Below are 27,885 nucleotides of genomic sequence, written 5' to 3' on the forward strand. Positions count from 1 at the left end.
GGACTTCACGCTTGTCTTCTGGATTTCTATCTGTGAGGTCACGTTAGAAGACTTTTCAACACAGAGCACTGCTTTCTCCAGTGAAAAAAAGAGCTTGTCGTTAACTCCCACAGCTTCTTGGCCCATTTTCCCTTCATTTTTGTCAAATCACATGCTGTCCTGGAGGCAGCGTAGCTGATAAAGCCTGGTTTTCTACAGGCTCCTTTCCTTCCACCCCAAAGCTGTTCCTAGTCCCTCCACGGCACAAAATGTCCCTCATCACCCTCCTGAAAGCCTCGGGGGCAACCTGGTGATCCCCATGAGGTAAAGCTGCTCGCTGTGGCTGCGCCAGCTCTGTGCCAGCCTAACTTTTCCTCACGTGGGGTACCTACACGTGTCCACCACACAGCCCCCTCACGCTTTGGGGTGACCACATCCCCTCACCACAGGTAAGGAAGGTTCGCCCTACACCCGCAGTGCCTCGACCAGCAGCACAGGGCCTATCCCCACCGCTTCCTCCCTGCCCCTCACAGCCCCCAGGGCCAGCGGGAGCTCCACCACCGGGAGATCCCGGCTTGCTCCGGGTTCGGGTCTTGGTGCCGGGCCGAGCCGAGCCGAGCCGTGCCCCGCGGGCTGGCCGGCGGCGGGGCGGGAAGGAGGGAGGAGCCGCGGCGGAGGAGCCGGGCGGGTTTCCTGGCGAAGCCGAGGGGGGCAGAGCAGGCGCTGGCTGCACTGCGTGGCCGGTGCAGGTTGGCGAGAACTTCTTGCCGAGCTCCCCTGGGGCGAGGCGTGCCCGTGTCCGCCTCCGTGTCCGGGAGAGGCGGCTCCTCCCGCCCGCAAGCCCGCTCGGCATGGCCGGCCGCTTCGGCCGCGGCGTGTGCCGGGGCAAGCGGGGCCGGGGGTCCCCCGGCGGGGGCGCGCTGCTGGCGCTGGGGCTGCTGGCCGCCCTCGGCTTCCTCGCCTGGCGGCGCGGCCCCCCGCCCCGCCGCGGCGACCCCTCGCCTCCGCCGCCCGTCGACGAAGCCTCGCTGCGGAAGCCCGTGTACGCCAAGCCCGGCCCGGAGCCGGGGGCGCTGGGCGAGCTGGGCCGGGCGGTGCGGCTGGAGCTGAGCCCGGCCGAGAAGCGGCGCCAGGAGGAGAGCATCCGGCGGCACCAGATCAACATCTACCTGAGCGACCGCATCTCGCTGCACCGCCGCCTGCCCGAGCGCTGGAACCCGCTGTGAGTACCCGGGGGGCAGCGGCGGAGCCTCTCCGCCGCCCCTCGCACCTCGTAGCTTTCCCCTCCCCGCTACATCGCTTTAAAACCGTAACCCTCGCTAGCAGGCTTGACGCCAGCGATGCTTTTCCCTCTGCTCTCTTCTGAAAGGCATAAAAAGTCTCCCGGTGCAGGTGCGTGTGTGACTCGGGAGAAGCCAAGTCCCTCCGTTAGCCCCAGCAGCCTGGGGCCAGCCTGTGAGCGCAGCGCTTCTCCTGCTGCTGTCCCTTGGGCAGGTCACCGCGGCCAGCACGCTTTTTTCCAACCCCTCCCAGCTCTGCAAACATCGTACTTCCCAGAATTCAGCCTTGCACGGCACTCGAAGGGCTGATGCTGTGCAGGATGAAGCTGGCTGTTTGATCACGAAGCAGGCTCGGATACAGACCTAGCAGGATCACATGCTGTTGTGTCATGTAGAAATGCCCCCTGAGATGCTTAACGTTCTTCTGAACCGGCGCTTTCCTTGTTCCCGGATGGTTGGTTTTTGGGACAATTCACCAGATATGATGGCATCAGTGCTTTAAAAATAAGGATTAGATACTATTTGATGGTCCTAGTTGGCAGACAACAGTTTGGTGCGGTCATGAAGCTGGTGCTGCACAGCAAGTTTGGGTATATGGTCAGTTCTGGCCTGATGCAAATGCTCTGCTTGGTGGTTCAGAGCTACTCTGTTCTTTGGTTCGGTGGTTTACTGCCAGTGGGCAGCCAGCTGGGGAGAAAAATGGTCTTAAACTATACGTTGACCAGTTGTGGGTATGTGCCTTCAGCCAACGAGGGCAAAGCCATGGTTGCTACCAGCCCCTCCAAGTTCTTTCCTTTGGCCTTGGCTTCTTCCACCAGCGTATTTCACTGCAGTGGGCTGGTGTGGTTGCAAGGAGCTGTGCAAAGAGCAAGGCTCTGCCTTCACCGTACCTTCTCTTCGTGTCCGTGTGTCCAGTGTAGCTCACCTGATTCTGGTTACAAGTGCTCAATCTAAAATGTGAATCTTATGGTAGCTCTTAAAAAATCACAGTACAAATACAAGGCATTTTTATCATAAACTTAAGCCTGATCGTAGGCTTGTTTTTTTTAGTTAGTTTTTTACCCTCCCTTTAGAAGCAGTCTTTAGATCATAGGCTAGAAAGGACCACTCTAGTCGCGTTCCTACAGGAAGAATTTAAATCATTTTAACAAATTGCTTTGGACTCCTGCCATTTCTCTCAGACAGGATGTTGGAGGAAATGGAAGATCACAGTTGTTGAGCAGGGGACATTGTAAATAAAGGGGGGAGATTCCCGAAATGAAAGTAGTGTAAGTAGACAGATAGATCTTGCTACAATTAAGCATCCTTTTTGATTTTAATACTTCGATGTTGAAATGACAAAATATATCCAAACTAAAGGATTGCAAAGTGTCAGTGACGTAATCTCGGAGATAGTTGTTGTCTGAAGGTAGGGCTGTATTGTACTTCCTTATGTCTGCTGGTACAGAGAGGTTCTTCATAACTTTCTGCACAGTTAAATATAAATTATGGCAGAAATGTCACAGAACATGTATCCAACTCACACAGCAAATGTAAAGAAAAAAATTCCCCAAGGACAATTTTGCAATGTTTCCCCTTTCTGAAAAGGGAAGACTGTGTAAGAGATCTAAGTCAAAAAAAAAAAAAAAAAAAAGGTACTAAAAAAGGTATCAACAAGCCTGTACTGACCAAAAAATCGTTATACTTCAGTGTAACATTAGAGGCTATGTGGATATGTCAAGTCTAAGAAATACCTGGTTTACTTTCTTTATTTTCAGGTTGGTAATGCTTGACCAGCCGGTTTAGTTCAGCATTTCATGATCTTTGATGCACGCTGGGGCGTTGGGAGAGGCTGATGGGAGGAAGTAAGAAGTAATGGTAGACTTCATCTGTCCCTAAAAATGATGCAAAAGCTGCATTTTTAGATGTGATCAATGATACTATTCTGGTACCTAATGACGGGAAAGTGACAGATGTACCACTTTTTGTTTTTATTAGTGGCACTCTGGAGGAGAGGAAGAGAACTGTGTACTGGTAAAGCTTGGACCTCTTCCAAGCTTGTTATTTAGAAACTGTGGTAAGGAATAGAATTAGTTGCATGTAGATAGGTGTGGCCTATTGAGAGTTGGCCTGGCTTTTGTCAGGCGTGACATGTCTCAAACCTATTGGAGTGCTTTGAAAAACAAAACAACTGTATGGATAAGAAGGCACAATGTGTTGGTAGCCTTTTGATGAGTTCCTTAACAGGTGTGAAATAAGGTGGAAATTCCTTAATTATGCATAACTGGATAAAAGCTGGGAAGCAGTTGCTTACTTTCTTTTTTTTGTAGTGAAGGAAGGTTGCTGGTAAAGTTCCGCAGAAATCTTGCAGCACCCAGTGCTGTTCAGCTTATGGGAAGACTCCCATAATGAAATGACTAACGTGCAGCTCTTCAGCCTGGAAGACAAACTACTGAGGGGTGCCTCTTGCTGAGCCACTGGAAGTGCGAGGTTGGTGCATGAAGTGGGTGAAGCAAATCGAGCCACCTCCTTGCTCCAAGAATCCGTTTGCTGTCAAGTATAAGGAAGTCCATCCACTATGAAATTCAAATCAAGGATTCATCAGATATTAACAGATATTGTGCTTGGAGACATTCTGGTCTATGTGCTTTTGGTCTGTTTCAATGTATTCTTATGTGTTTTGAGGCGAGTCTGGAAATTTACATCCAAGGAAAATGGGAAGATGAAAAGAAAGGGAAATAAAGATTGGCAACGTCCCCACTACCTGGATGCTCCACTGCTCCTTTTAACCTTAATGTCCTCCCATGTTCATTTGTGACCTACTCTCTGGGTGATACCAGCTATAATTTTGCTAATAAGACTGAGAATATCTGAACCAGTAAACCTTTAAACCTGATCTGCAAAATTATGGGTATAAAGTGCTGCTTTTTTGGAAACTAGCAACGCAAATTTTTCCCTCTTGATGTGTATTGTACATCCTGGACTTGCTGTCTGACCAGACATGTAGCAATAATTATTCTCTAATAAAAGGTAGGTGTGGAGGTGTCCTCTCTTGTCTGGCTATAATGGGCAGGAAGAGAAGGATGACGGTCTGAGTTTAGCCCCCAAAATGATGTAGTGTTTGACTACAAATTCTGTACAGAAGTTATGTACTGTATTACAAAGTTTCATCAGCATTTTGTTTCTCCTGCTAATATATTCCTGCAGATGTAAATGTTCAGAGGACCTTTATTCCTTGTTCTCACAGACCACCATAAGGTGTTTGTTATTGTGAGAACTGATCGTGTTTCTCTAGATTTACAGACCTAGAGTATTTGACAACTTCTATAGTTCCCTTTAGATGGTTGCTGCTTCCTTTAACTGTCTTATCTCGAAGTCAGCAACTGAAAATACTGTGTTTCATCACACAGAAACCTTTTGGTCTTATTCGTGGCTAGAAATGTGTGTATTGGAGGTATATTCTTCACAATAGAAGGAGGTATATAATGGAGGTATATTCTTCATAACACGTGTGCATTGCCCATTTATTCAGGGATGGTTTCCATAACTTCACACCAGCCTCCTTTTGGTTGGCTCTACTTATAGGAGGAGCAAGGCAGGGAGAGGCACTTTTGTGCTGACTCAGTATTTTTCACATACTTGGCATTTCATGCTGTCTTTTACATGGTGGAAACCCGAATCAGCCCTTTGGGCCTCATTTCACTCATGCTGAAAAGCAAATGGAGTTGCAAGTCTTTTCTGTCTTTCCTTACCTGGCAAGTGATTTTGGGTCACCACAGAACCCCCCCTCTAAACACTGAATCTGCTCTGCTTAATCATTAACAGCTGTAAAAAGTTTTAGAGGATCATTCCTTAATTCTAGGTAATTTCTGTGGTTTGAGAGAGGGCTTATTTAAATATATGTAGATATGTCTTTAAAAATATATGTGCTTAAATACACGCACACACAGAGCTTAGTTCCTCTATCACCATCGTTATTTATGCCTGTAGTATTATTTCTTTGGGGGGATGTCCTTGAGTTCAGAGCAGCTGACTTCTGCTAAGATTTTCCTGACTTTCAAAACTGCTTTTTCCACCTATTCCCGGATTTGAGTGCGAGTCACTTACAGTTCCTCTTGGTACCGTGTTTTGTTTTGTTTGCTGGATTGTAAATACCAAATTACGTAGTCTGCTCATCTGGCATTATCTCACTAGCAAATTCCCCGAGCAGCCTTCGAGACTGGTTTTGCTCCATGCTAAAAATGACAGCACCTCGTTTCAATGGGTGTCTGGCTCCCACCAGGAGTTTCACCTGCTGCTGTGCTGCAGGAAATGGCACCGCAGCTGGGGGTTTCCTCTCCAGCACCCTGGCTTCACTGTGAGCTTCTCACTTCATTTTCAGATAGCAGATAAAAAAACGGCAGTGACTTCCAAGGAGTCCACTTTCACCATAAGTGCTGTGCTTATCTGCAGGAGTTTGAACTTGCCCGTGTGCCTCTTTGCAATGCAGGCATTGCCTGCACCTGGGTTTATCAGCTATGCCTATGTTTTATAGCTGAGCAGAGTCCAAACCAGACTACACTTCCCTACTCGAGAGCAACCGTTTTGCGTAAAACACTTGTAGTTGTATACACTTTCAGTATCTTCATAACACTGTGGTTTAGGTTTTTTATTCACTTGTTTTTGTTCTTCTGAGCTTTTCTGGAAGGGATGATTGGTTATGAGCAAATACATTAATCGTGATACCTTGTAGTCATTACTTTATTAGTTTGCAGGGTTTTTCACTTGCGTAAATAGGCCTTAGACCCACAAAGCGGAGTGTAACTGGGCCTTCTCATTCCTTCCTCCTGCAGTTAAGTGGAGGAGTAATACACCTGCAGCATTATTATTATTATTTTAAATAAGCAGGCTTGCATTTTGTAGCAGTACGAATACAGCAGTGCTTCCACATGTGCTTTGATACTTTGGGATATCTTACTGTTTTTGAGATCCTGTTTCCTATCTTCTGTAAAAAATGTGTCGGTTGTCTTTGCCATTATGCTTCTATTCAGTGGTCACCCTCCAACAACTTCTAGTAGAGCTCACAGTGTTATTTCATTACCACTTTTCTTTACGGTTCTTTGCGGAGATCCTCAGCTTCCCCTGACCTCTAGATGACTGCTTAGTTTCAGTTGGTTTCATTTTAATGTGACATAGTTCCCAGATCAGTGACAGTAAAGCACAAAGTGCCTTTTTTTTTTTTTTTTTTTTTCAACCAGTGCTTTCACTATACACACGTGTCTCTAAGGTCCAGGTGCATCTGCACCCTGCTGTTAGTGATGGTTGCAATAACTTTCAGGTACTGAATTACACTGCAAATTTTTTTTCGTGTCCTGAATCAAATTATTCACTTGAAAGTAAATTTTTGAATGTAGGTGTAGGTGTATCGCTTGGTACGAATGTTAAGTGTGTCTCACTGATTTGGAAGAAGATTGCAAATGTGTATAACCATTTGAGCAAATGACAACACTGCTTTAAATCTGTAAAATAAAATTAAAAACAACAACAACATATTTTTTCTCAATGGACACATGCAGAAATGCTTTCTCATTGGCACATCCAGAAGCTAGGCTAGGTAGGAACATCTGTGGCCTTCTTAAAACATTGCAGAACTTGGAGAATCATTTTTTAAAAAAATTATTCATTTTAAATTTAATATGAATATTAGGATATGGATTTATAGACTTTTTTTTTTTTTTCTTAATACATTTTAAATCTGATTTAAAGAGATTTTTATTTTTCTTCAAACTTCTTCACCAATATTTACTTCTATATCAGAAGACTTACTAACTTTCTGCCTTGCATCTCACGGTGTTTTTATACCAGCCCTTTATCACCTGAAAGCCCAAATCAGTGTTTGGAAGTCTTGCTTTTTCAAGACTTTACTGGCACCGGTAAAATAAGACTTTAAAATAATTTGGAAAATTGCTCCATAATCTAGCTAGACTCGTTTTCCAAAGACTTGATCACATTACAGTCTCGTAGACTGTGCTGTGTCCTTGGGAGGGAGTCTTTCCTATCGTGATTTATTCCCCCAGATGCAGGTTTGATACCATGGATCTGGACATGGATGCCAGGACAGAAGGGAGTGGGTGGCAAGAGGTACAGCCGGTATCTCTCCAACTTGCCCTGCTGACGCCTTGGCCTTGATAATTTGGCCATCCTGGAGCTTATCAGGAGCTTGTTATCAGCTATCAGGAGCTTGCTGCTAATCTGTTTTGCTAAGCAGAGCAAGGCACACCTTCCGTAAACTTCAACACCTTTTTCTGCAATATCTGAGTGCCGTTCACCATGGAGGTGTGCAAAACCAGGTGCAGTCTTTGCATTCCTTGCTCAGATAAGGCTTTAAGGCTTTTAATTTTTAAGCAGAACTGATGTTTATTTCAAGGTACTCTCAGCTGAGAAAATACGTAAGAATGAAAAGTTGGGTGGTGTTTGGAGGAGATAAGAATAACCCTATTTATCATATCCTTTAACTGCATTGAAAATGTTGCACTTACATACCTTGGTTTGGGGTTTTGATGCAATAGGGCTGCATGGCTTTTGGCTCAAACACTGGGCATTATGCACAGATTTCTCTCTCTCGAGGAGCGAGGAAGGGCTTTTCAAACACAAACTCATCCTGGAGCAGGTAGTACAGCCTTGGTAACAATGTAGGTTGGCTCAGAAAACAGGGCTGCAACCTGTGTCATGCTGCTGAGCTTTGGGTGCTCACAGCTGTCCAGGAGGAAGGCTCAGGGGAGGCACAGCATTGGGAGAATGGGACAAGGAGGTGTTTCTCTTGGCAGTCCCTCACATTGGTACCTTTGCGGTTTACAGTGTGGAGAAGGTGAAATTGGATTCATGTGTTCAAATTAGGAAGAGAAAAGGCACTTGTGTGGTAAGCTGGTGTATCACTGGCAGCCCTCACAAACCCAGCAAGTCTGGTCCCTGACCTACTGGGTCAAACCCAGCCCAAAGAAATGTCTAGCTCTACTGCCTACGTGGCATGTCACGTACCTTAGTTGCATAAATCATGTTAAATCAGATATGGCAATGGCACGTACTCTTTTGAACTTCTTGAGAATCTTGAGCTTGCCTATGGTTTTGGACTATATATTGAAAATCTAAAAAAAATAAAAATAAATTAAAAAATGGCAGCAGTCTTGACCAGTTGTATTGTGGTAGATTACTGAGAATAGCTGAAACCTATTGATTTTCACTACAGACTTTTTTCATTAAAATGTTAAGGTCTGCTACTTCTAAAAGAGAGGTATATCTCTACAAAATACAAAATTATTTGTGAGCAGATTGTATTCTTGACAAATCTTTAAAACTCAGTTTCATATTTTTTTTTCTTAAAATACGAGTAGCTGGGCATGTAGAACAAAATTTCGATATTAAAAATGTTGCTGTTAGAGCTGTGACGGAAGTCTTGCACAGAAGTATGTCAGCAGCCATTCTTTATGAACTCGTGGCAGTGTGCCCAGTCTACACACATCCATGCTCTCTCCCCCTGCGTATAGATAAGCATCTCTGAGAGAAACAGCTCTTTAAAATGAAATAAATTGAGTGATTACTCTAATTGACACAAAAACTCCCCAAAACAGCCCATTTAGTTTTGTTTAGGCATCTCCTGACTGATGTCTCCTTAGTTTCTAATAGATAACCTAATTGCAACGCTTGCTAACAGCGTTTTGTAGTATAGTAGGTTCCAGAGTTAAATTATTAAACTTGTCAGCCTCGCAGCCTCAGTTAGAATGGAATTTGCAAAGGCAGTGTAAAGAAATAAAATGAAAACCCCACAAGACTGTTGCTGGATGGTGATGTGTCTTCACATGCGTTGCTTCGCTTTTCATTTGGTGAAGGTAAATGTTTGAGTAGATGCTGTAGAGAAGGATCAAGAAAAGATGGTAGATGGTGAATGTGTTCTTAAGCTTGTGCTTGCTGAAGGGAAGGCATGTACCAGGGTTATTCTCTCTCTCTTCCTGTCTAGGAATTTAAAGATTTGTGGCTGAACACAATTAGAATTAAAGTTGAATTAGAATATAACTTGATAAACAAAAGCTTTGCTTTGTATAGTGCTTATCTGTATAAACAAATAAAAACAAATCCCTGTAGTAGAATTAAGGCAATGAGAGGAGTGGTGGAATTTGTTGGAATTCAGATGACAGAGCTGTTGTGTTTATTTTCCATGCTTAGAAATGTCACATTTACATGCAACTCATTTCCTTATGCCCACATGGTGTTTCTTTGAACTGTTTGGTAGTGACGATATTGAGGTTCAAGGTGGTGTACCAGTCAGTAGCAGGGGCCATGGGTATTTTCCTCTCTCTTAACTTCAGCCACTGAAAGCAAAGCATCTACTCTACTATGAAACCTCTGTTGACAAAGGAGAGGTGGGGGCCTACAGAGGCCTGTTTGTCCATCCTGGGTAAGTATCCCAGGGAGCGTGAGGGGGATTGCCTTCTGGCTTTGTCTTCATGGACACGCAGAGCCCAGACAACCAGCTCAAGGACGGCACCTGCCTTTTAGATGGCTGCCGTGAGGTGCAGGTAATGCTGTCTGACCGTGGGCCCTCGGCCTAGGCGAGGACAGTGTTGGGCATTAAGGGTGGCACTGAATTGTGCCTTAGGAGCGGAAAGCAGCTTGCAATATAGGCAGTATAAATACACATTCTCCATCTGCAAAAACATATTTTTGGACTACTGTCACTAGTTTATATCCTCCCTGTCATTTTAATGACATTGTAACTGATACACGTTTGTTGTTCTCAGTAACCCAAAGTAGGAGTGAAGTGATTTAATGTTTAATGTCACTATGTGTACTTCTTAATTGTTACATGACACTTACAAACATTTTTATTTCAGAAAATCATTCTTTTTCATGATTTTCTTGCACTATTATTTTTCTAGGGTTTAAGCGCTTTGGGTTTGTGATCTCTACAATGGCATTATTTTTTTAAGACTGAATAAAACGGTGAAATTTCCTTCAATATAGAAGATAAAGAAAATATGCTGCAATTTAGCGACAATATTTGAGACAGGCAGCAGTTTAGCAGTAATCTAGGAATAGATATGCGTCTTGGAAATAACACCTGAGGTAAACATGCAAACTTGCATAGAAGCTAAATGACAATTTTTATTTTTATTTTTTTAAATTAAAAGTTTTCAAAATGTTAGCTGGTACATGCATGCTGATTGTTTCCCCCCCCCTCCCCCCCCAATAAATGCTATGCACTAAGAAACAGCTTTTGGTAGTGCTCTGGGTGTTTTGGCATGTCAGGTGAGTGAGGTTTTCCTGCTAGGTGGCAGCTGGCTGCAGAGGACTAAGTGCCGAGAGCAGGCACAGGCAGCGACCCCAGGGAGCCAGCTCTCCTCCTTGCCATGCTGATAATAGGTCACTGTGCTTGATAAGATGATTATTTTTTTTTCCAGTTTCAGCCTCTTTTTTGACTTCTCAAACCTAAGAAACATGGGCTCTGGTCTGTCCTGTAAGAGGCTTTTCTCCACAGCCTTGGTAATGCTCGATGGAGGAGGCAGAAACGCATGATGAATCAGGAGCAGTCTGGGGACTGCCATATTCTCTGCCAAATTATGTTTCCTGTCTCTGGCATGTAATTTTCAAGCAAATCCATTGAAGTCTTTAATCTGTAATTAGGTTTATAAGCTTCTTTAGACCTTTTGGATTTCCTTTCCCTTTTTAAATAAGGGAATGCAACTATTATTATTCCATGAATCTTCTTGAGACATTTTCCAGAGAAAGCTTTCCTGGAGGTTTTCTCCTATTTATTTTCTTTTTCCTTAAGTTTTCTAAAATGGGTAGGTAATGATCCTGTTTCCATCAAGAAATGAACTGAAATTACCTGTTAGAAGTGATTGTGATATATAACAATTTTTTTTCCTGGCAGTAATGAACATAATTGCTTTTCAATAGGCTAAAGTAAATATGTATTTCTAAAATTGGATTCATTTGGTTGGTTTTCTGTGATGTTCTTAGAGAAAAAAGTTAATTAAAATGTTACTCCTTTTTCATGTGTTAATACATGAACATTTGGCAAAGTAAATTATTTCTGTCACCAGCCACTGGTGTGAGGTAGTTCTCTGTATGCAGTGTCTTAGCAAAGATTACAGCCTTGGAGGGATAAGCACTTTTGTACTTCACTGTGAGAGTGTGTGTCTACGTGTGAGTGGATGCGTGTATACATATCGTATAAAATGAATGGTGTTACATAGCATTCCTGTCATGTTTGAGAAGCACATCTGTGTTCCTGCTCTTCTCCAGTATCATTTCTCCTCACTGCTTCCTCATTTTCAGGTATTTATTACCAAAGTACTCTACATACTTTTTTTTTCTTTTCCTCTCATAAAAAAAATAATTTTAGGAGTGTTTTCTCAGATATGAACTTTTTCTCTTATTATACCACAGATCTTAACAAATATTGCCTAATCCTTAAACAAAACTATAAGAAGTCTCTTTATTGCTAGCACAGCAGCATTGCATAGCAGTAAATGCAGTCTCAGTGTGCTCTAGGTAAGCAGTTTCTGTGTCATTGTCTGGGTGTTTTGAGGGGAGACTATTGTATGTTACTGCCATATTTGCTTCTGTGTTTTTTTTGTTGTTTGTTTGTTTGTTTTTTCCCCTGGTTCTGCTTTGGTTTACCCATTCGCCCCAAGTTGCGTGGGATTCAGAGGATTTCTGGTCTTGATGGGAGAGACATCTTGCGTGCTACAGTACCCTCTGGTCCTCAGCGATTTACTGAACCTGAAGTGTGTCCCTGTGCTCTCAGCAAATCCTAGTGTCTTCCAGGCAGTAAGCAGAAAGCACAGAAAGCCTCTCAAGTCTCAAAACCATTTATTTTGGTGGGTAGCAAACTTGCCAATACAGAGAGTGCTTGAAGAAATAAGGAAAAGTGGTGATAAGTACTGACATTATTTTAAAATTCTTTCAGATGAGGAAAATCTTTATTTTATACGTTTGGCTCATCTGGAAGTTTCTTGTCATCCTTATGTTCATTTAGGCAAGTTCATATATATTTTTATAGGAAATACATTCTGGAGCTTAATTCAAAGGTTTGCAAACCTGCTGGCTCTCCATGGAGCCAAAACCATGCATTTTTAAAATTATGTGTTTTTGTGGATTTCACTATTATATCTTGGCAGCTCTGTGGTATTCCTGAATTATGCTTTAGTGTACATACTTCTTAGTTCTGTTACTGCTTTTTTTTTTTTTCTCTTTATATATTGCTGTTTCTTCTCAGTTATATTTTTACCGTCTAGCACTTGTTTTATTTTTCAAAATACAAGTTTACAGTAATTTATATTTTTTTACCCCACTTCAGTTTATTTCTCCTTTTTTTTTTTCTTTTTTTTTTCTTTCTGTAATCTGTGAGGCATATTTTAGCCATTGCTTGCTCCTATACTTGTAGTAATTTTGTGCAAAGGCAGCTACTGCACATACACCAGCCCTCCTATTATTTTTCTGTTTAGATATTTTTGGGGGCTGCAGAATTGTAGTCATAATGTTACTGTAGAAATTAGGACTGCTGGAAGACCAGCTTTCTAAAAGTGTTTGCATGACTACTCCATATGCACGCAGTTCTTTTAAGATCCTTTAGACAGTTTTTTTTTTTTTTTACAGTTAGTAAGTAGCATATGGACTCTTAATTTGAGAGCAGTTTTACTGAAAATTAACAAATTCTTTTTCACTTTGACTAAATGTAGTCCCCTTGCTTACAGATGCAAAGAGAAGAAGTATGACTACTATAGTCTGCCAAAAACATCAGTTGTAATAGCTTTCTATAACGAGGCTTGGTCAACACTTCTGCGGACTGTTCATAGTGTTCTTGAGACATCTCCAGATATACTTTTAGAAGAAGTTATCCTTGTGGATGATTACAGTGACAAAGGTAGGAAGAATAATTCTAAATAATGTTGGATCTGTTTTGTCTGGTTTTTGGTTTTGTTTTTTCTGTCAACCAGTCCACAGGAGGAAAAGATCTGCTCTTCTGGTAACATACCATGAAATTGTACAACATGGGAATCTAACTGGAAATGTTTTGTCTCTTGCATGACAGTGAAAATTTGAAGTTTTGGTCAAAATTTAGTTTTAAATGGGGCAGCATGTTTGCTTTGCATATGTAAGTGCCTGCATATATGCATAACTGCAGCCTGGTCAGAGCATTTCACCTTTGCTAATTTGAGCATGTTTTGGTTTCTCCGAGGTTGTGCTGGTGTCATTTATAGAAATAAGTAAAGAAGTTGTCTGTTTTTATGTGAATTATAGAACACAAGACAATGCTGACATTTTCTACCACACATGAATTGTGTTAAGAACAAAACTTCTACATGGAAAAGCCTTTACATTTGAGATACACCTAACAATTTGGAAGTGAATTGCAGAGGCAAATACGAAGCATTCCGTTTCTTAAAAGAGCTGATTTTTGTCCATCCTTGCATAGACGGTATAGCAGTATCAGAACTCTAAGTCCAAGCATCTTCAAAGCACTACTAAATTATATGCTTCTGGAAAAAGAACATTCTGTAGCATGCCATGAACAAATAAATAAAGAACTATGTTCTTTTCTTTCTGTTGTTACAGAACATTTAAAGGAGCGTTTGGAAAACTACGTGGCTGGCTTACGCAAGGTGCGTCTTATCCGTGCAAACAAGAGAGAAGGTCTGGTTCGAGCCCGACTGCTGGGGGCTTCTATAGCCAAAGGGGACATCCTGACCTTCCTGGACTGCCACTGTGAGTGCCATGAGGGCTGGCTGGAACCACTTCTGGAAAGGTAGAGTTATGCTCTGTCCCAACTTTGTCCTGAGGCAGAAGGAAAAGAGTCTGTTTGGCACATTCCTGCACTCTGCAGGGGAAAAATCACTCTTCGCAGACCTTTTCCAAAGGTTCCCACAGTCTGGTCCCTCAGGCAATGCATGTATTTTTCTCCTGGCAGAGGGATAGAAAGTAGAAGTCTGGAAGATGAGGAGGTAGACTATTCATTTATTTATTTACTTTTCTTGAGAGCTAGGCTGCTCTTTTTCTTCAGAGAAGTGAAAACTGTTTTCAGGAGAATCCACCCCCAGCTGTGAAACTACCTTAGGTAACGTGGTTATCAGCCTGGGTGAATAAGATCTTCTCAAAAGATACATCCTCTTTTTCAGAACAGCATACTTATAAGGAGAGCGGAAGAGAAGTCAATAAACTCCATCTTCCTAGTCCTGAGCTAATCCAAACTGGTTGTGATACAAAGCATCATGGGGCAGGTAGGACAGGGCGGAATTAATATTTTGTCAGCAGTGGTCATTACTTGGCACACCATCTGTCCTGGGATACTGTAATATAAAGCTGCGTAGTTTTCTCTATTTTGCAGGTCTGCTGTGCAGTTTAGAAAATGTTCATCAATTGTTAATATTATTAAAATAATATAAATATTTTATATTTTTTAAAAAAGAAACCAGAATACTAGATCTCTGGTGCAGATATGTATGGTAGGCCTCACCCAGTCAGCAGCCACAGAGCTGCTCAAAGAGCACATTTCCTACTGTTGGTTCAGCCACTGGTACACCTTGCTGCAGAACCCCACCATCACATGACTGCATAAATGAGGTTGTCTTGCTTTTGCCCCTTTTGCTGAACCCTTAGATCTCTGCCTCATTCGACCTCGTTATCAGACAGAGTACCTGAATCAGACCTCCTAGATACTGCATATAGAAAAACATCCCCATTTAAAACACTTGGAAAATAAATGAATAAATCCTTTCTGCAAGATCAGTGGCTTGATTTGCATTCTGTAAAGTCCCATCTCAGGTATTGCAGATGTCAGAGACAGGCTGTGCAAACTGGAGATAGATTTCTAAGAGGAACAAACACCCCACTGTACATTTGAGTTTGTTTCTGGATCAACTATTTTATTCTTAGAAGTGTCTTTTTTTTCACCTAAATTTCATGCCAGATATATTCTAGATTAATGTGGCTTAACTATGTACGGTATAGGTAGTGTGAAGAAAGAAAAAAGGATTAAAATTAAAAGTATGAAGAAAAGAGGGCAGACTTCACTTTTCTTATCAAACCACTAGATGGCAGTCTTGAAAAAGAGTTTGGGTAATTCCAATGTGTAAAAAATTGCCTTCCATAAAAAGTTCTCTCTGGATCTGTCTTGGAATTGGTGCCCTTTTTGCTCTAGATGCAGATATCCATCTCTAGGGGATTGTATGTATGGCATTGGCTCAAATGTATGGAAGCAGTGCGACAGTGTTAGCATTTTGCAGTGCAGCCACTGCTGTATTTGTAAACTGCTTGTGCGTTGTAGCAGCTGGTTAAATCTTAATTTACAGAATAGTGACGTTTTTTCACTTACTTGGTAAGTGCAATCATGTACCAAATATTTATTTTTTACTCCTTTTCAAGAACAACAAAGCTTTTTACGTTTGATTGGGATTTTTTTCTCTCTGTGTTTGTATCCTTCTTGTTGCTTTGTGCATAACCTTTATGCAAGTGAGACAGGAGACAGCAATATTTGTATAAGCCCTTTTGTGCACTCTGCCAAATAGGACTTCAGTGTAGGATTTTATAGAAGAAAACAGCTGTGTTGCGTTCTCCCCGTGGCAACAAGAAGGGACCGTTTCATGTTGAAGGTAGTCGTTCTCAGCTCAGACAATACTTTTTTTGGAGCCACTTCTCTTTTCTGCTGTATTTAACCACGACAAGGTGCTCTAATTTCAGAGAGTTGAGTGTAACAGAGCCAAAGCCTTTGTTGAGCCTGTGGGTTTTAAGCCTCATAATCCCATGAGGAACTAACTCCCCTTGAGTGATAGATACATCAGATCTTGTATGGCCATAGAGCATGTTCTTTTTTTTTTTTCTTCTCATCTGGAACATGCAAATCAGAAGATGCAGGGCTAAGCAAGTCCCAAAGTCAAACAAGCTGCTTTTTCATTGAACTAACTAGAGATGTCTAAGACTGGCATGGAAAAGAGTGCTAAAGAGTAATCAGTCTTTAGTTAGGAGAAAAGCCTTAGCTTCAGCTTGCATGCTTGAAGTTGATCTCTTGTGGTGTTAGGAGAGGCCTTTCAAGAAGTTGAGATAAAGGGTCCCACTGTCTTTTGTGAGGGCAAATACTTTTGGAAAGGAATCCAGAAAACCCTGCATGGTGTTGAGACATGGGAGGAAGTTTATCTCCTTGCAGAAGTAGGCTTGCAAGGGATGTCCTCAGCTCTGATGTGTTCTTAGTACTGATAAGGATCTTAACTATCTTTAGATCACACTCGCTGATGGTGATGTTATCTGCAGGACTATCTTGCTTGTCCTTTTAACTTCCTGTGGTGGTAGGGTTTCTTGAGGCCTCCTTGATGATCTAATTCCCACATGGAAACATCACGTGTGTTTTTTGTTTTAAGCATCTTTTTGAATTACTGTAGTAGTGTTTAGTGTAACCTTTTGAAGATGATCACATCTATAAGAACAACTATGACTTTGAGGGTCATATGACAACAGACACCTTATTTGTCCCTGGAGAATGATAATGGCTATGGTGAAAGATGGCACAGTTTTGGCTCTGAATAAATACAGGAGTCCCACTTAGATCCTCTTCTCTCTTAATATTTCAGAAGCAGCTACCTGTACAAAACAAAACAGATGTTTTTTGTTGAGAATGTGATGATAGATACGACAGCTGAGCCAGATGCAGAACCTGTTATCTCAAGCCAGCTGGCATATCTCTCACTTCCACTGTCCAGGAAGAACGCTGCTTGCCAGATGCCTGCAGCTGAGTCCATCCTGGTGCATCTTCATGATGCATCCTCAACAAAAAAAATGGTGATTATTCTTGTAGCTGCTTTTTGCTTGTATTGCAGCATGAGTTGAAACAGGGCAAAAATTTGTGTTTGGTAGTCACCATTGTTTTCTTTTCTTGACAGTTCTGTTTTTGAGAGGCGTTTCTAATAGAAGTCACCTTTCCCTTATTTTAAAAACATCTTAGGATTGCGGAAGAAGAATCGGCTGTCGTCTGCCCTGTTATTGACGTTATTGACTGGAATACATTTGAGTACTTGGGAAATGCTGGTGAGCCACAGATTGGTGGATTTGACTGGAGGCTGGTCTTCACTTGGCATAGTACCCCTGAAAGAGAACAGAAACGAAGGAAGTCCAAGATTGATGTGATCAGGTAAAATTTTATGCATCCTGTTCTTAAACTGTGAATGTTGCGAGTGCTTTTGACTTCAGTTGGAAATGTCAGGTACTGACAAAATATGTAATAAATGAGTGCTTACTACTTATAGTTACATTACATATTTTGTTTGGTTCCCTATTTTCTGGAACTGCTCCAGAAAAAGCACCATGCTGCTGGGAAAAAATACTGCTCTGGACACTGAAATTCCTGTGTAATCTTTTGTGTGGAATCCTCATTGTCCAAGTAGTCACTTACTCAGACAAACTGCCACAGACAATGAGCACAAGGAAAAGTCGAAACTTCTTAATTACTAATGAAGGATATCCGCTATGCAAAAAGAAGAGATCCATCTAGTAAAAAAATGTACTATGGTCAACAGTGAAAAAGTGAGAAAAAAAATAAATGAAGTAACAAGAGGGCAGAAGGCATTCAGAAGACTATCTGTGCTGTAGCAATAGTAGCGACTCCTTGGTCTGTTTTCAAAGGTGAACCCATTTGCAAGTTCCTCGTTTGAGTTGAAATGGTGTAGTCTACCCACCATAGTTTCTGAGGGACTGACTGGCTCATAGGAGTTCATGTAAATATAGTGGCTTTTAATTATGTTTGCAAGAGCAGCAATCCATAGGTGTTACTGTACATACATACTGTATTTTAGGAGAGGTAGTTTAAGTTTGCAAATGATGCATCTGGAAGATGGGCACTGTAGACAAAATCCTGAGAGCTGAGAGCATGCTGCACTCTGCTTGGAAGTTGCTGTGTTTCAGCAGTGCATTGTGAGAAATGAAGCAGCTGTTCAGCACTTTTAACGTCACAATTTTGTTAGTCCTGGCTTTTATTTATAATCTGTCATTTTATAGCCTACAACAAATACAGAATGATTCATTCTTCTCCGTCTTTTCTAGGTCGCTTATTGTGATAATAATACCCAGTACTTCACAAATATTAATGAATTTATCCTCAGCTGAGAGAAAACAAGCTTTTTTTTTTTTTTTTTTTTTTTTTTAAATGGGAAAGATGAGGCAGTAAATTAGCCCTTCTCAGCATATATTAGTTCACATGCTCCAAAAAAAGTTTCAAAATAGATTAAAAACTCTAAAAGCTGATAGCTTAAACATGATGCTTTTCTTCTCCGCAAGAAGGATTTGTTTTTGGAATGCCAAGGGGAAAATGATGAGGGATAAAACTTCAAGGTAGACTGAGGACCGAGCTCAGCAAGTGGTACGGTTATCTGGAGAAAGCAGCAGTGCTGAGAGACTGATATCACTGACAGCTATGTTTGGAGAGACTAGATTTGGAGTGAGACAGAAGAGCTTGAATGTTTATGGAGATTTTTTTCCCTTCTGTCTCACCTCATCTCTTTCCATTCTTTGAAACGACATATGACAGTATAAGACTGTGTTACTTCAAAAAGATGGCTGGTAAAATTAGTTTTGACATATTAAGAATAACTGATCGCTACGCCTAGCATTTGTTAATTTGTATATCAATAGCAATTTAGTAAAATTCATAAGTGTCAGCTGAATTTATTTCCACCCTGCATTATTTGGTAGGCACTTTAAAGAGTGTCATTTGCTTAGACTGTAAACAATTAGGAGCAAGATTGAACTTACTCAATTTTATATACACAGGCACACGTTACCTTACTGAAAGAACATCCCTTAACTGTGCTGTGGCTCAGGGCCTTGTGCCCTTTTAGCGTGCCCCGTCAGTGTGGTTCCAATCTTGGCCCCTGATTTTTTGTCAAACATAGTAAACAAACAAGCAAACAAAAAATACAGGTGGGCAGGTCTTCTTAGGAAGAAAAAAATCTCTCCAGAGGCTATGTTTATTTAATTCTTCTCCATTGATGTCTGAGAGCTTTACCACTTGATACTACTGGGATCAGGAATGTTGTTAGTAATTGTTAAAGCACAGATCTGTGTTTGCTTACCATTTCAGGAAAATACAGACGTATATTGCACTTAGAATTTCAGAACTGACTAAAATAGTTCTGCTTATGTTCTGTTTTTTGAAGGTTAAGAGGCAATTCATTTATGGGCAGTTTTAAAGATGCTGTAAGTGCAAAAAATTATCATAACAGTTTTTATCTTCTGTCATTTTATTGTTATTTTTATTTTAATACGTTCTGGAGCTCGTTTATGATACAGTTCAAATAGTAAAAAGTTAACTTCAAATGGCTTAACAATATAGTACCTAACTGATTAATGGCTGACTGTTACTTTGTATTCAGAGGACTGAGAAAATGGAAAGTAAAAATGTATTTATAATCCATTGCCCTGGTTCTTTAATTCATAGTTCTTGCTTTTAATTCAATCCAGAGTTGCTGTTCTCTTTTATAGGTCTCCAACCATGGCAGGAGGATTGTTTTCTGTGAGCAAGAAGTATTTTGATTATCTTGGTTCATACGACACAGGAATGGAAGTCTGGGGAGGAGAAAACCTTGAGTTCTCATTTAGGGTAGGTGGTTCAATGGAATGTTGTTTTTCATGAGAATAAAAGTACATTTCTTGCTTGTTTCTGCACATCGTTTTACTCAGAGATGTTCTGAATGTCAGCATAAAATATAAGTATTATGGTATGATAATGTATGATATGGTATGATACTATGGTATGATATGGTATGATATAGGTATGATATTAGAATATGAAGTTTACATTCTGTGGCTTGAAGCAGATAGTTGGAAAGACACATTTGTAATTGACTCTAGAGTGCTCTGTAGCAGTTGATAGAGAGAACAGACAGCAGCTGATGGATGTTATCAGTGGGACAGGATGAGCTAGCCTGTGTTTCTTTAAGTCTTTATTCTGTTTCATGTCAGGAAAAGTTTGTATAAAGGTTACAAAAGGCAAGAGGAAAATCTCCAGGAACTGTAGTCAGGTACCCCACCAGAGGGTGGACCTGGGCTCAGGCAGGAAGCACACAGATAGCTGTGCTGGAATGGAAAGGACTTATGGCAGAGGAAGAGAGAGATCTGAGCCAGACAAGGCTGAGGAGTAAAGCAGACGCGTCCTCCTCAGATCTGCTGTTACCTGTACTGCTGCCGATTCCCACTGAGTGCTACCTGCTCCTGGTTTGTCCCACATCACCCTTAGCTGAAGCAGAGGGCGAAGTAGCTGAAGCAATACAGTAGCGGTTTAAAATTTACCCCACAGTTCCATTTTTGACTTGCAGGTAGTTCACAATTTACCATCCATGCCTTCCCTTTTTTTTTTTTTTTCTGTTCCTCATTAGATACATATTTGCATTTTTGTCTGTTGCTGGATTGCAGGGGGTGGGGATTGGTGGTTTGTTTCATTTTTACTAGGTGAAAGCAGCTTTCAGGGATAAGTCGTATTTTTATGTTAAAAAAACACTCACGAGGAAGGAAGCATCAGCAGAATACCTTGCTTTAGATGTCTCTGTTAATGCAAGAAGCATGCAGTCTTTGTGGCTGCTGTGCCTGTCTCCTGTACTGCAGAAATCTGAGCAAAGAGGGCACAAAAATTGGGGAAGAAAAAGGGCTAAGGAGGACAATAAGTGCTGACCCAGAAATGACATGGTTTCTTTCTGCAGGAGGAATTCTCAGTTGGGATCACTGTTAGATGTGAAGTCCTGACTGCTTCCTATTTCACGGAGAGATAAGTTTCTCCGGCATCGAAGTCCAACCTCACAGCTCACTCATCTCAGCAAATTCAGGGGGCCTCAGCCTGAGGCTCAGAGCAGCTTACCCACCTCTGTGAGGTCTGTGAGCTTCTGAAGCAGGCATCTCCCAGCTGGTTCCAGTTCTGGTGCAACCTGCATTGATGTGTGCATTACAGTAGTCTCTTCTTTCCACAGGGAAGCACTTCTCTTTGGGATAATCACTCAGTCACAGGGTCAGGAGCTACAAAGTAGTGTTGATGAAGTGTTTTTTGTGCCTCCTTTTGCAAGGCTTCTCAGGGAGCCTCAAGCAGCAATGGATTGGGTTCATACTTGCAGCCCCAAAGACTTGATGGTGCTTGTCACTGTGAAAAGGCAGTCTTAGCTAGGGTAAGATATTTCATGTGGTGTAGGAGGGGGCAGTTCTTCACCCTCTGCTCTTCACACCTCACTTTTCAGGAAACCGAGGTTTGCAGACAGGACAAGGACAGACCCACCCCCTGCCCTATATTAGAGGGAGTGCCTCTGGTCTGTCTGCTGCTGTCAGACCAAGGTATGACAAGGTATTGACCTCTGCTGGGCTCTTGCAGGGGTCTCTTTTTTTATGTTGCTAACGCCCCAAAACAGGCGTTTGACCCCATGTGACGCAAAAATATGACTGAGCAGTGGCTTTGCCTCTTTGACTTAGGGAAAGGTTTTCTTCTCAGGGGCTGGTCCAGCTCCCTGCAGGCTGCAGATGGACTGAGCGGCTGTCAAACTGGGGACAGACAGTTGGCAGGGTGGACCGCGCCATGGCAGCTGCTCCAAGGGCCAGCAAATATGCCTGGGCACATTGATTTCACCAGTGCAGATTGCCAGAAAGACCTAGGCTAGGCATTTGGAGCCAAACCGCAAGTGACATGCTTTCCTCTGTTTGATTTCAAGCCCCCATGTGCGTGCCTCCTGCAGTGAGGCTTTTTGCGGAAGGGAGCAGAGCACTAGGAAAACGTTCTTTGTGTGCTCTTCTTGCTGCTCACAGTGCTGAAGAAGGTCAAGAGGGATAAATCAGTGCTAATCCTCATCTGTGTGGTTTCTGGACCTACCAGACCTGAAAATGAGGAGCAGGGATACTGAAACTCACTGTAAACTAATTCATTATTCTTCTTGTCTCTGAAGACACTACCCCCTCCCAGGGACAAGAAGGGACTTGTTCTCAAGCCTCCTCTTTCTCTCACCTCATTTATTCTAAGCTGAAGAAGTTCTCTGTGGTTTTGAGAGGTGCAATAAGGACAGAACTTTGTCTGAAAGCTTATGACTGAGAGAGATAGAGGCTGTGTGCTGAATGCAGAATCGAGTCAATGCGCCTTGATTTGGGATAGCATTAAGCTATTTGGCTAGATAAAATTTCACTTCATGGGCATAATGGGCACTGAAGCTCCTCTTCCGAAGGGATGCAAAGCAATGCCCTCTCATCTCCTTTGCCAGTTGAGCTGGTTGCAGATTTTTTATTTCTTTCTTTATTTTTTTTTTACACTGCAGTGCCAATAGCAGGAGAGTTTTTTTCTGGGGAAGGCTGGTATGTCTGTGATCTGTCCTTTCACCCTCTATCACAGCACAAAGGGAAAATGTGTGTAATCAAAAAAGGCAAAATTACTTACTGCTAAATCTTTTTATTATTATTTATTTATTTATTTATTATTTTCTTGTCTGTTGGTCCTGCTGCAACTCCTGGGCTCTTCTGGGCTCTTCTCTAATCTTTTTGTATTGTTTCACAGCGTGGAAACTTCATCTTCAATAGCAGTAGCTTGCATGGGCTAGGGGACTGGCTGCATCCCCCCATCTTTGTTCAGGATGTACCATCTTTTTTTTTTTTTTTTTTTTTTTTCTTTTCTTTTCTTTCTTTCTTTCTTTCTGCAGAGTCCTAAAATGCTATCACGGAGAATGTAGCTCATAGGGCAAACTACTTTCTTGACACCAATTTGCTTTTCTTATTTAGCATTTGTTGACCCAGCAATTGGGTCACTTCTCCAAAGAGCCTGGCAGGGACAGGGATCCCAAGGTGAGAGCTGTATTGTTATTGTTATTCTTTACAGGGATGAATGCTTGCATCAGGAAAGAAAAGAAAAGATGTTTATAGCCTGTGTACGTCAAGATGAAAGTGAAAGTAAACCAATGTCACCTTGTTTTCTTCTTGTGGTGGGGAAAAAAAGGTATGCTTCTATAATCAGAGCTGCTAGCTAGACAGATCTAGCAGAGAAACATATTTGCATGCACATGAGCAGGTAAAGTATAAATGAAATCTAAAGTGCCTCTCTATTACAGGACATGGAAATAGTTTCAGGGGAGAAGCTTCCACAGAGTCACTTATTTAGCTTTTAGTGATCAAATTTGGTGTCTCTGATGAATTCCTTGATTTATTTTACAGCTCTCATTTTGTAGCTGATTCTAGATAGAAGTCAAAATATGTTTTATTTTAAAATAAATAAACCTTTTGAAGAATCAGGTAGCTGAAGTATATCTCATTTTTTTTGTAATAGTAAGACAAGAACTTTTAAACCTTTTTAATGAAGGAAGAAGAATTTAATGAGCACTGCTTAGCAACCTACAGTTATTTTCTTAGGGAAATTCAGAATTTCAATTACTGAAAATTCAGATGTTGTGGAATTCTCATTTTGGCAGCAATTTAAATAATAGTGTCGGGCTGCTTTACTCCATTTAAATCAGACTTTCTCATGGAAGAGTAGAAAAAAGTGCATCTTTTTATAACTCCACACTTTTGCTTCAGTAGACTTTATGGTCCATTGCTTACATTTTCTTGTTGAAAACAGACTGATCAAAACACAAATCATCAATTAAAAATACTTCTATGGAATAGAATGAATATGGAAATTGATAGACTTTAATAAATTTAATGGACCTTAATACTGGCTGACAAAATTTTTGTCTGATAAATTTCAGTTTTAAAAACTGTAATCTTGGGTATAAAAATTATAATGTAAAATAGCTGTTGTTTTGAAACAGAAATCTCAAGAAGGGAGGTTCTAAAGTGAAAGTGCTTGGCTGGTTTTCTAGTGGCTTTTGAAATAGCATTAACTTATATTTGTAAAAATGCAAGTTGTGTAAGAGATCAGCATAGAACTGTAGGTTTGCTGTGTAACTCCTTTAATCATTTTTCTGTTCAAAAGAAAACCATAATGCTTTCCTATATGAGGCAAAGACTAGAGAAACCTCCTATGAAAGCCAAGAAATCAATTTAAATCCAGGAAGTGAAGATTGTCCAGTGCTCTGCACAGTTGTGTAATGAATTACTTATACGGTTAAGAAATCATTTAAGTTATGTTAAAAGTAAACGTATGTATTCGAGTGCTTAAATTTTGTCAGTAAGCACAGTGTTGTGCCACACGTAGAAGTGTTTGTCGGTCTAACATCATTATCCAAAACCAAACCAGTGGAACTGAGACAACATTCGTTGATCTCTAAATTACGATATTTGAGAGAAATCACAAGTAACTTAAGAAATAAATCAGCCATCTGAAGGCAACATCCATCTTGTGGATGCTGAAAGCCTTCATCTGTAGTGACTTCAGGATCCCTAAAAATTCTGGGGGAGCTGGGGGAAGGCCTACCACCGATCTGTTGTCATCGTTAAGAACAGAGGTTTCATTTTCTGCCTCATAGTTTTCCCGCCTGCTATATTCATTTCCGTAACAGGTAATTAAAAATGTATGTGTCATACAAAGGGGTCGTCAGGCAGCAAACCTCTGTACGCCTTAAGCAACATTTAGCCCAATTTCCTTGTCCTCCATTTACTTGGGAAACAGGAGTTGCCACCTACACATGGTTGAATAAGCGAGGGGAATTAGCTCACTGGAGTACCAGCCTGCAAAAAGCTTCTAAAGAAAGTCTGTCAGAGCCATTGGTGATAGCCTCAAGGTTGTCCAAGTGCAGCAACATGTCTTCCCTTTCCTCCCACCTGACTAAATCTAAGGAACCATGTTTTAGCCACCCTTCAGAAACTGGGAGCCTGCTGCGTTGTGCTGATGTGCAGCATTACATGGCAGGCACCAGGCCGAACTTTCCTTTCTGTTACTTCAAGCTGGAGATCCGAACCGATGGTGGGGATGTGGCCATGGGGCTGGACTGCAAAAGGTCCATTAAGAAATGTTGCCCACAGTTTTCAAGGGCAAGGAGTATAATTAGGGAAATCTGTACAGAGTGCTGAGACTCGCGTCCCTGCTTGGTGCTTGGCTTCTACCTCCTCTGGTGTACGTTTCCTGGCCTGGGGAGCCAGAGCCCTGAGTTATGCCAGTTCGCCATTAAGCCTCGTGTACTTTCCTCAACAACAAGTAGAAATAGCGGTTTACTTAGAAAGGGGAAAGCTTGTTTCCACTGATACTGGTTATCCCACTGTTAGTCAGTTACAGAATTAGTGTTTTTTTTTTTTTTTTTTTTTGTGTGTGTCTGTGTCGTGTTGGCTTCCTGTTCCAGTTTTCCTATTAAAAAAGGTTAGTCACATTTTATGACTAGGCACCCATACCTCTATTCTGATATGGTGAATATACAAATGGGAACACAAGTAATCGTATTCCACCATGACAAGCTTACAGGCTTTGACAAGTCAGCTTGCCAGTAGAATACAGGCAAAGAAAGGTTAAGTTTCTGGTAACTGTCATCAGTTTTGTTCTGAGGAGGCTATTCGTCTGAGTAATTTGAACTAGAAATAAGGTGCTTTTGTTAATAATGCCTGTATAACTTGAATAGTACACTGCATTTAGGCCTGTAGCAATATTGCGGACTATTTCTTACTGTGCCTTTAGAGAAAATAAAACTAAGAAGGGGATAAAACCAGCAATATTACTCCCAGTGATCTGCTCTGAGTTCATGAGGAAGTAATTTAATCCATGTTATTCACTAGATGAGACACAAAATTATTGCATACATTGCTTATAATACGCTGTGATGTTCTTGAGGAAAGTATTGTCCTTGCAAAAGTTTGTTGTCCCTATATCCTTCTGCTTGCAAAGACTCAAATTAATGGTGTACAATCTATATTCTTTGTTCAGATATGGCAGTGTGGAGGAAGTCTTGAGATCCACCCATGCTCACACGTAGGCCACGTTTTCCCCAAACAAGCTCCTTACTCACGGTCTAAGGCTTTGGCAAACAGTGTACGTGCAGCTGAAGTGTGGATGGATGAATATAAAGAGCTTTATTACCATCGAAACCCACACGCTCGCTTGGTGAGTTAAAGTCCATTGTTCTTGGAATTAGAGTTGAATTTCTTTTCAATGAAATAACTGATAATTTAACTAATGTTTAATGTGAAGGGCTTTTTTAAAAAAATATTTCTTCTGAAACATTTTCCCAAACAGTGAATAAATGTATATATAGTAAAGTTTTTAATTTCTTGGGAAAATTAGAAATTCAGTAAGTTGGGAAGGTAGCTAAACATGTGACAATAATGGATGAATGAATAAATAAATGAAAGAATAAAGTTAAGCAACTGACCCAAGAAAGGAGGAACTGTTTATCTTGAAATGTATGCTTCTGTGAAATAGATGATCTGGTGATCCAGGATTCTATCGATTTAAAATGTGTGTGTATGTATATATATATATATATATATATATACACATAAAATTACAGAACAGAAACACAGTTACTGCAAGTCAATGCAGGTCAATGGGCAGTAGATCTTTAAGTGAACAGCTTGGTAATAATATTTAGTAAGATCACCGGTCTTGTGTTAATGGTGAAACTTTGTGTTGATGTAAAACAAAGTGGATTTTCCAAGTTTAATTTACTGCTGCAGTGTTCAATTTAAATAAACAAACAAAAATAAAAGAAAATCAATATTGAAAGCATTAAATTGATGAAAATCAATTCAGGGAACTCAAATGAAAATAATTCTATTGGAATGTTTGCAGTGTCTGTTCTGTTAGGTTTTTTGTTTTGTTTTTTAAGTTAATATTTTTATTATCAGTGAGGAAGAAAATATAAGATCATTTGTTAGCGAAATAGTTCAGAAGACAAATAGTGTGAAATTTGGGTAGGTCAGAACAATAAAGCAGTGTGCAAATTGGCGGCTCGCTTATATTTATAAGGAGGGGCCTGTAGGCTGGAAGGCAGAAACAAGCAGTACAGCACAGGTTGCTGGACACCCACCTCTGACTACACCTGACCAGAACTGAGAGATGAGACAGCAATTAGCAAGTTCCTAACATGTGCGAGTGTCCCACATCCCGGTACAAATGTCTGTGACAAGAATATTCTTCAGATCACCATGTTTTTAAAAGAAGTGCTGGAGAAGACTGGGGAAGCTGAGTTTGTTTATCTTTCACCTCATATTCCTTCAGATTAAACTGGGCAATTAGGTTATTATAGACCATGTATTAGTAATAATTGTTTTATTTTAACATCATAAACTGCATTTAGGTTTTATCCTTGGAGTCTGACTTTGAGAGAAGTATGTTTTTTTGTGTATCCAAAGACTCTGGGAGTTCACAGGCAACACGAGCCTTGTTCTGCATGTGTCATATGCAAAGAGGAAACAGCAATACATGCTGGCAGTTTTTCTTGTTAAGTTCTGGGCGGCTGATGCCTGTCATGACAGAACTTTAAAGGTTATTTGCGTGCTAGTAACATAAGCTTCGCATATTGGCTTGCTTGTAACATGGTGGCTGTACGCTGAGACTCTTACATTTTTTCATGTATCAAAGCTGCCACCAATGCGTTGTGGTTTCCATAATATTCTGTGCACCATAGGCTTCAACAGCTGAATTCAGAAACTTTTACTTCATCTAACCCAAGCATGCAGTTCCACGGTATAATGGAAAAATGATTGATGCTAAGGCTGCAGAATTTGGTTCTGCAAAGTTTTGCTT

The 27,885-nt window shown here is 41.1% G+C and overlaps 1 protein-coding gene across 1 annotated transcript in view; it reads left to right on the plus strand.

Moving 5' to 3' along the window:
• Window positions 1–676: 676 nt before the first annotated feature.
• Window positions 677–27,885, plus strand: part of GALNT12 (polypeptide N-acetylgalactosaminyltransferase 12) — a 47,749-nt gene continuing 20,540 nt past the window's right edge. Inside the window, exons 1-6 of the mRNA XM_035318920.1 lie at window positions 677–1,201; window positions 12,974–13,143; window positions 13,836–14,025; window positions 17,212–17,397; window positions 19,743–19,860; window positions 26,065–26,241. Coding sequence (XP_035174811.1) covers window positions 831–1,201; window positions 12,974–13,143; window positions 13,836–14,025; window positions 17,212–17,397; window positions 19,743–19,860; window positions 26,065–26,241 — 1,212 coding nt within the window. The 5' untranslated portion in view covers window positions 677–830. The remainder of the gene's footprint in view (window positions 1,202–12,973; window positions 13,144–13,835; window positions 14,026–17,211; window positions 17,398–19,742; window positions 19,861–26,064; window positions 26,242–27,885) is intronic.

Source organism: Oxyura jamaicensis, chromosome 2 (assembly GCF_011077185.1).
Source record: "Oxyura jamaicensis isolate SHBP4307 breed ruddy duck chromosome 2, BPBGC_Ojam_1.0, whole genome shotgun sequence".
NCBI lineage: Eukaryota > Metazoa > Chordata > Aves > Anseriformes > Anatidae > Oxyura > Oxyura jamaicensis.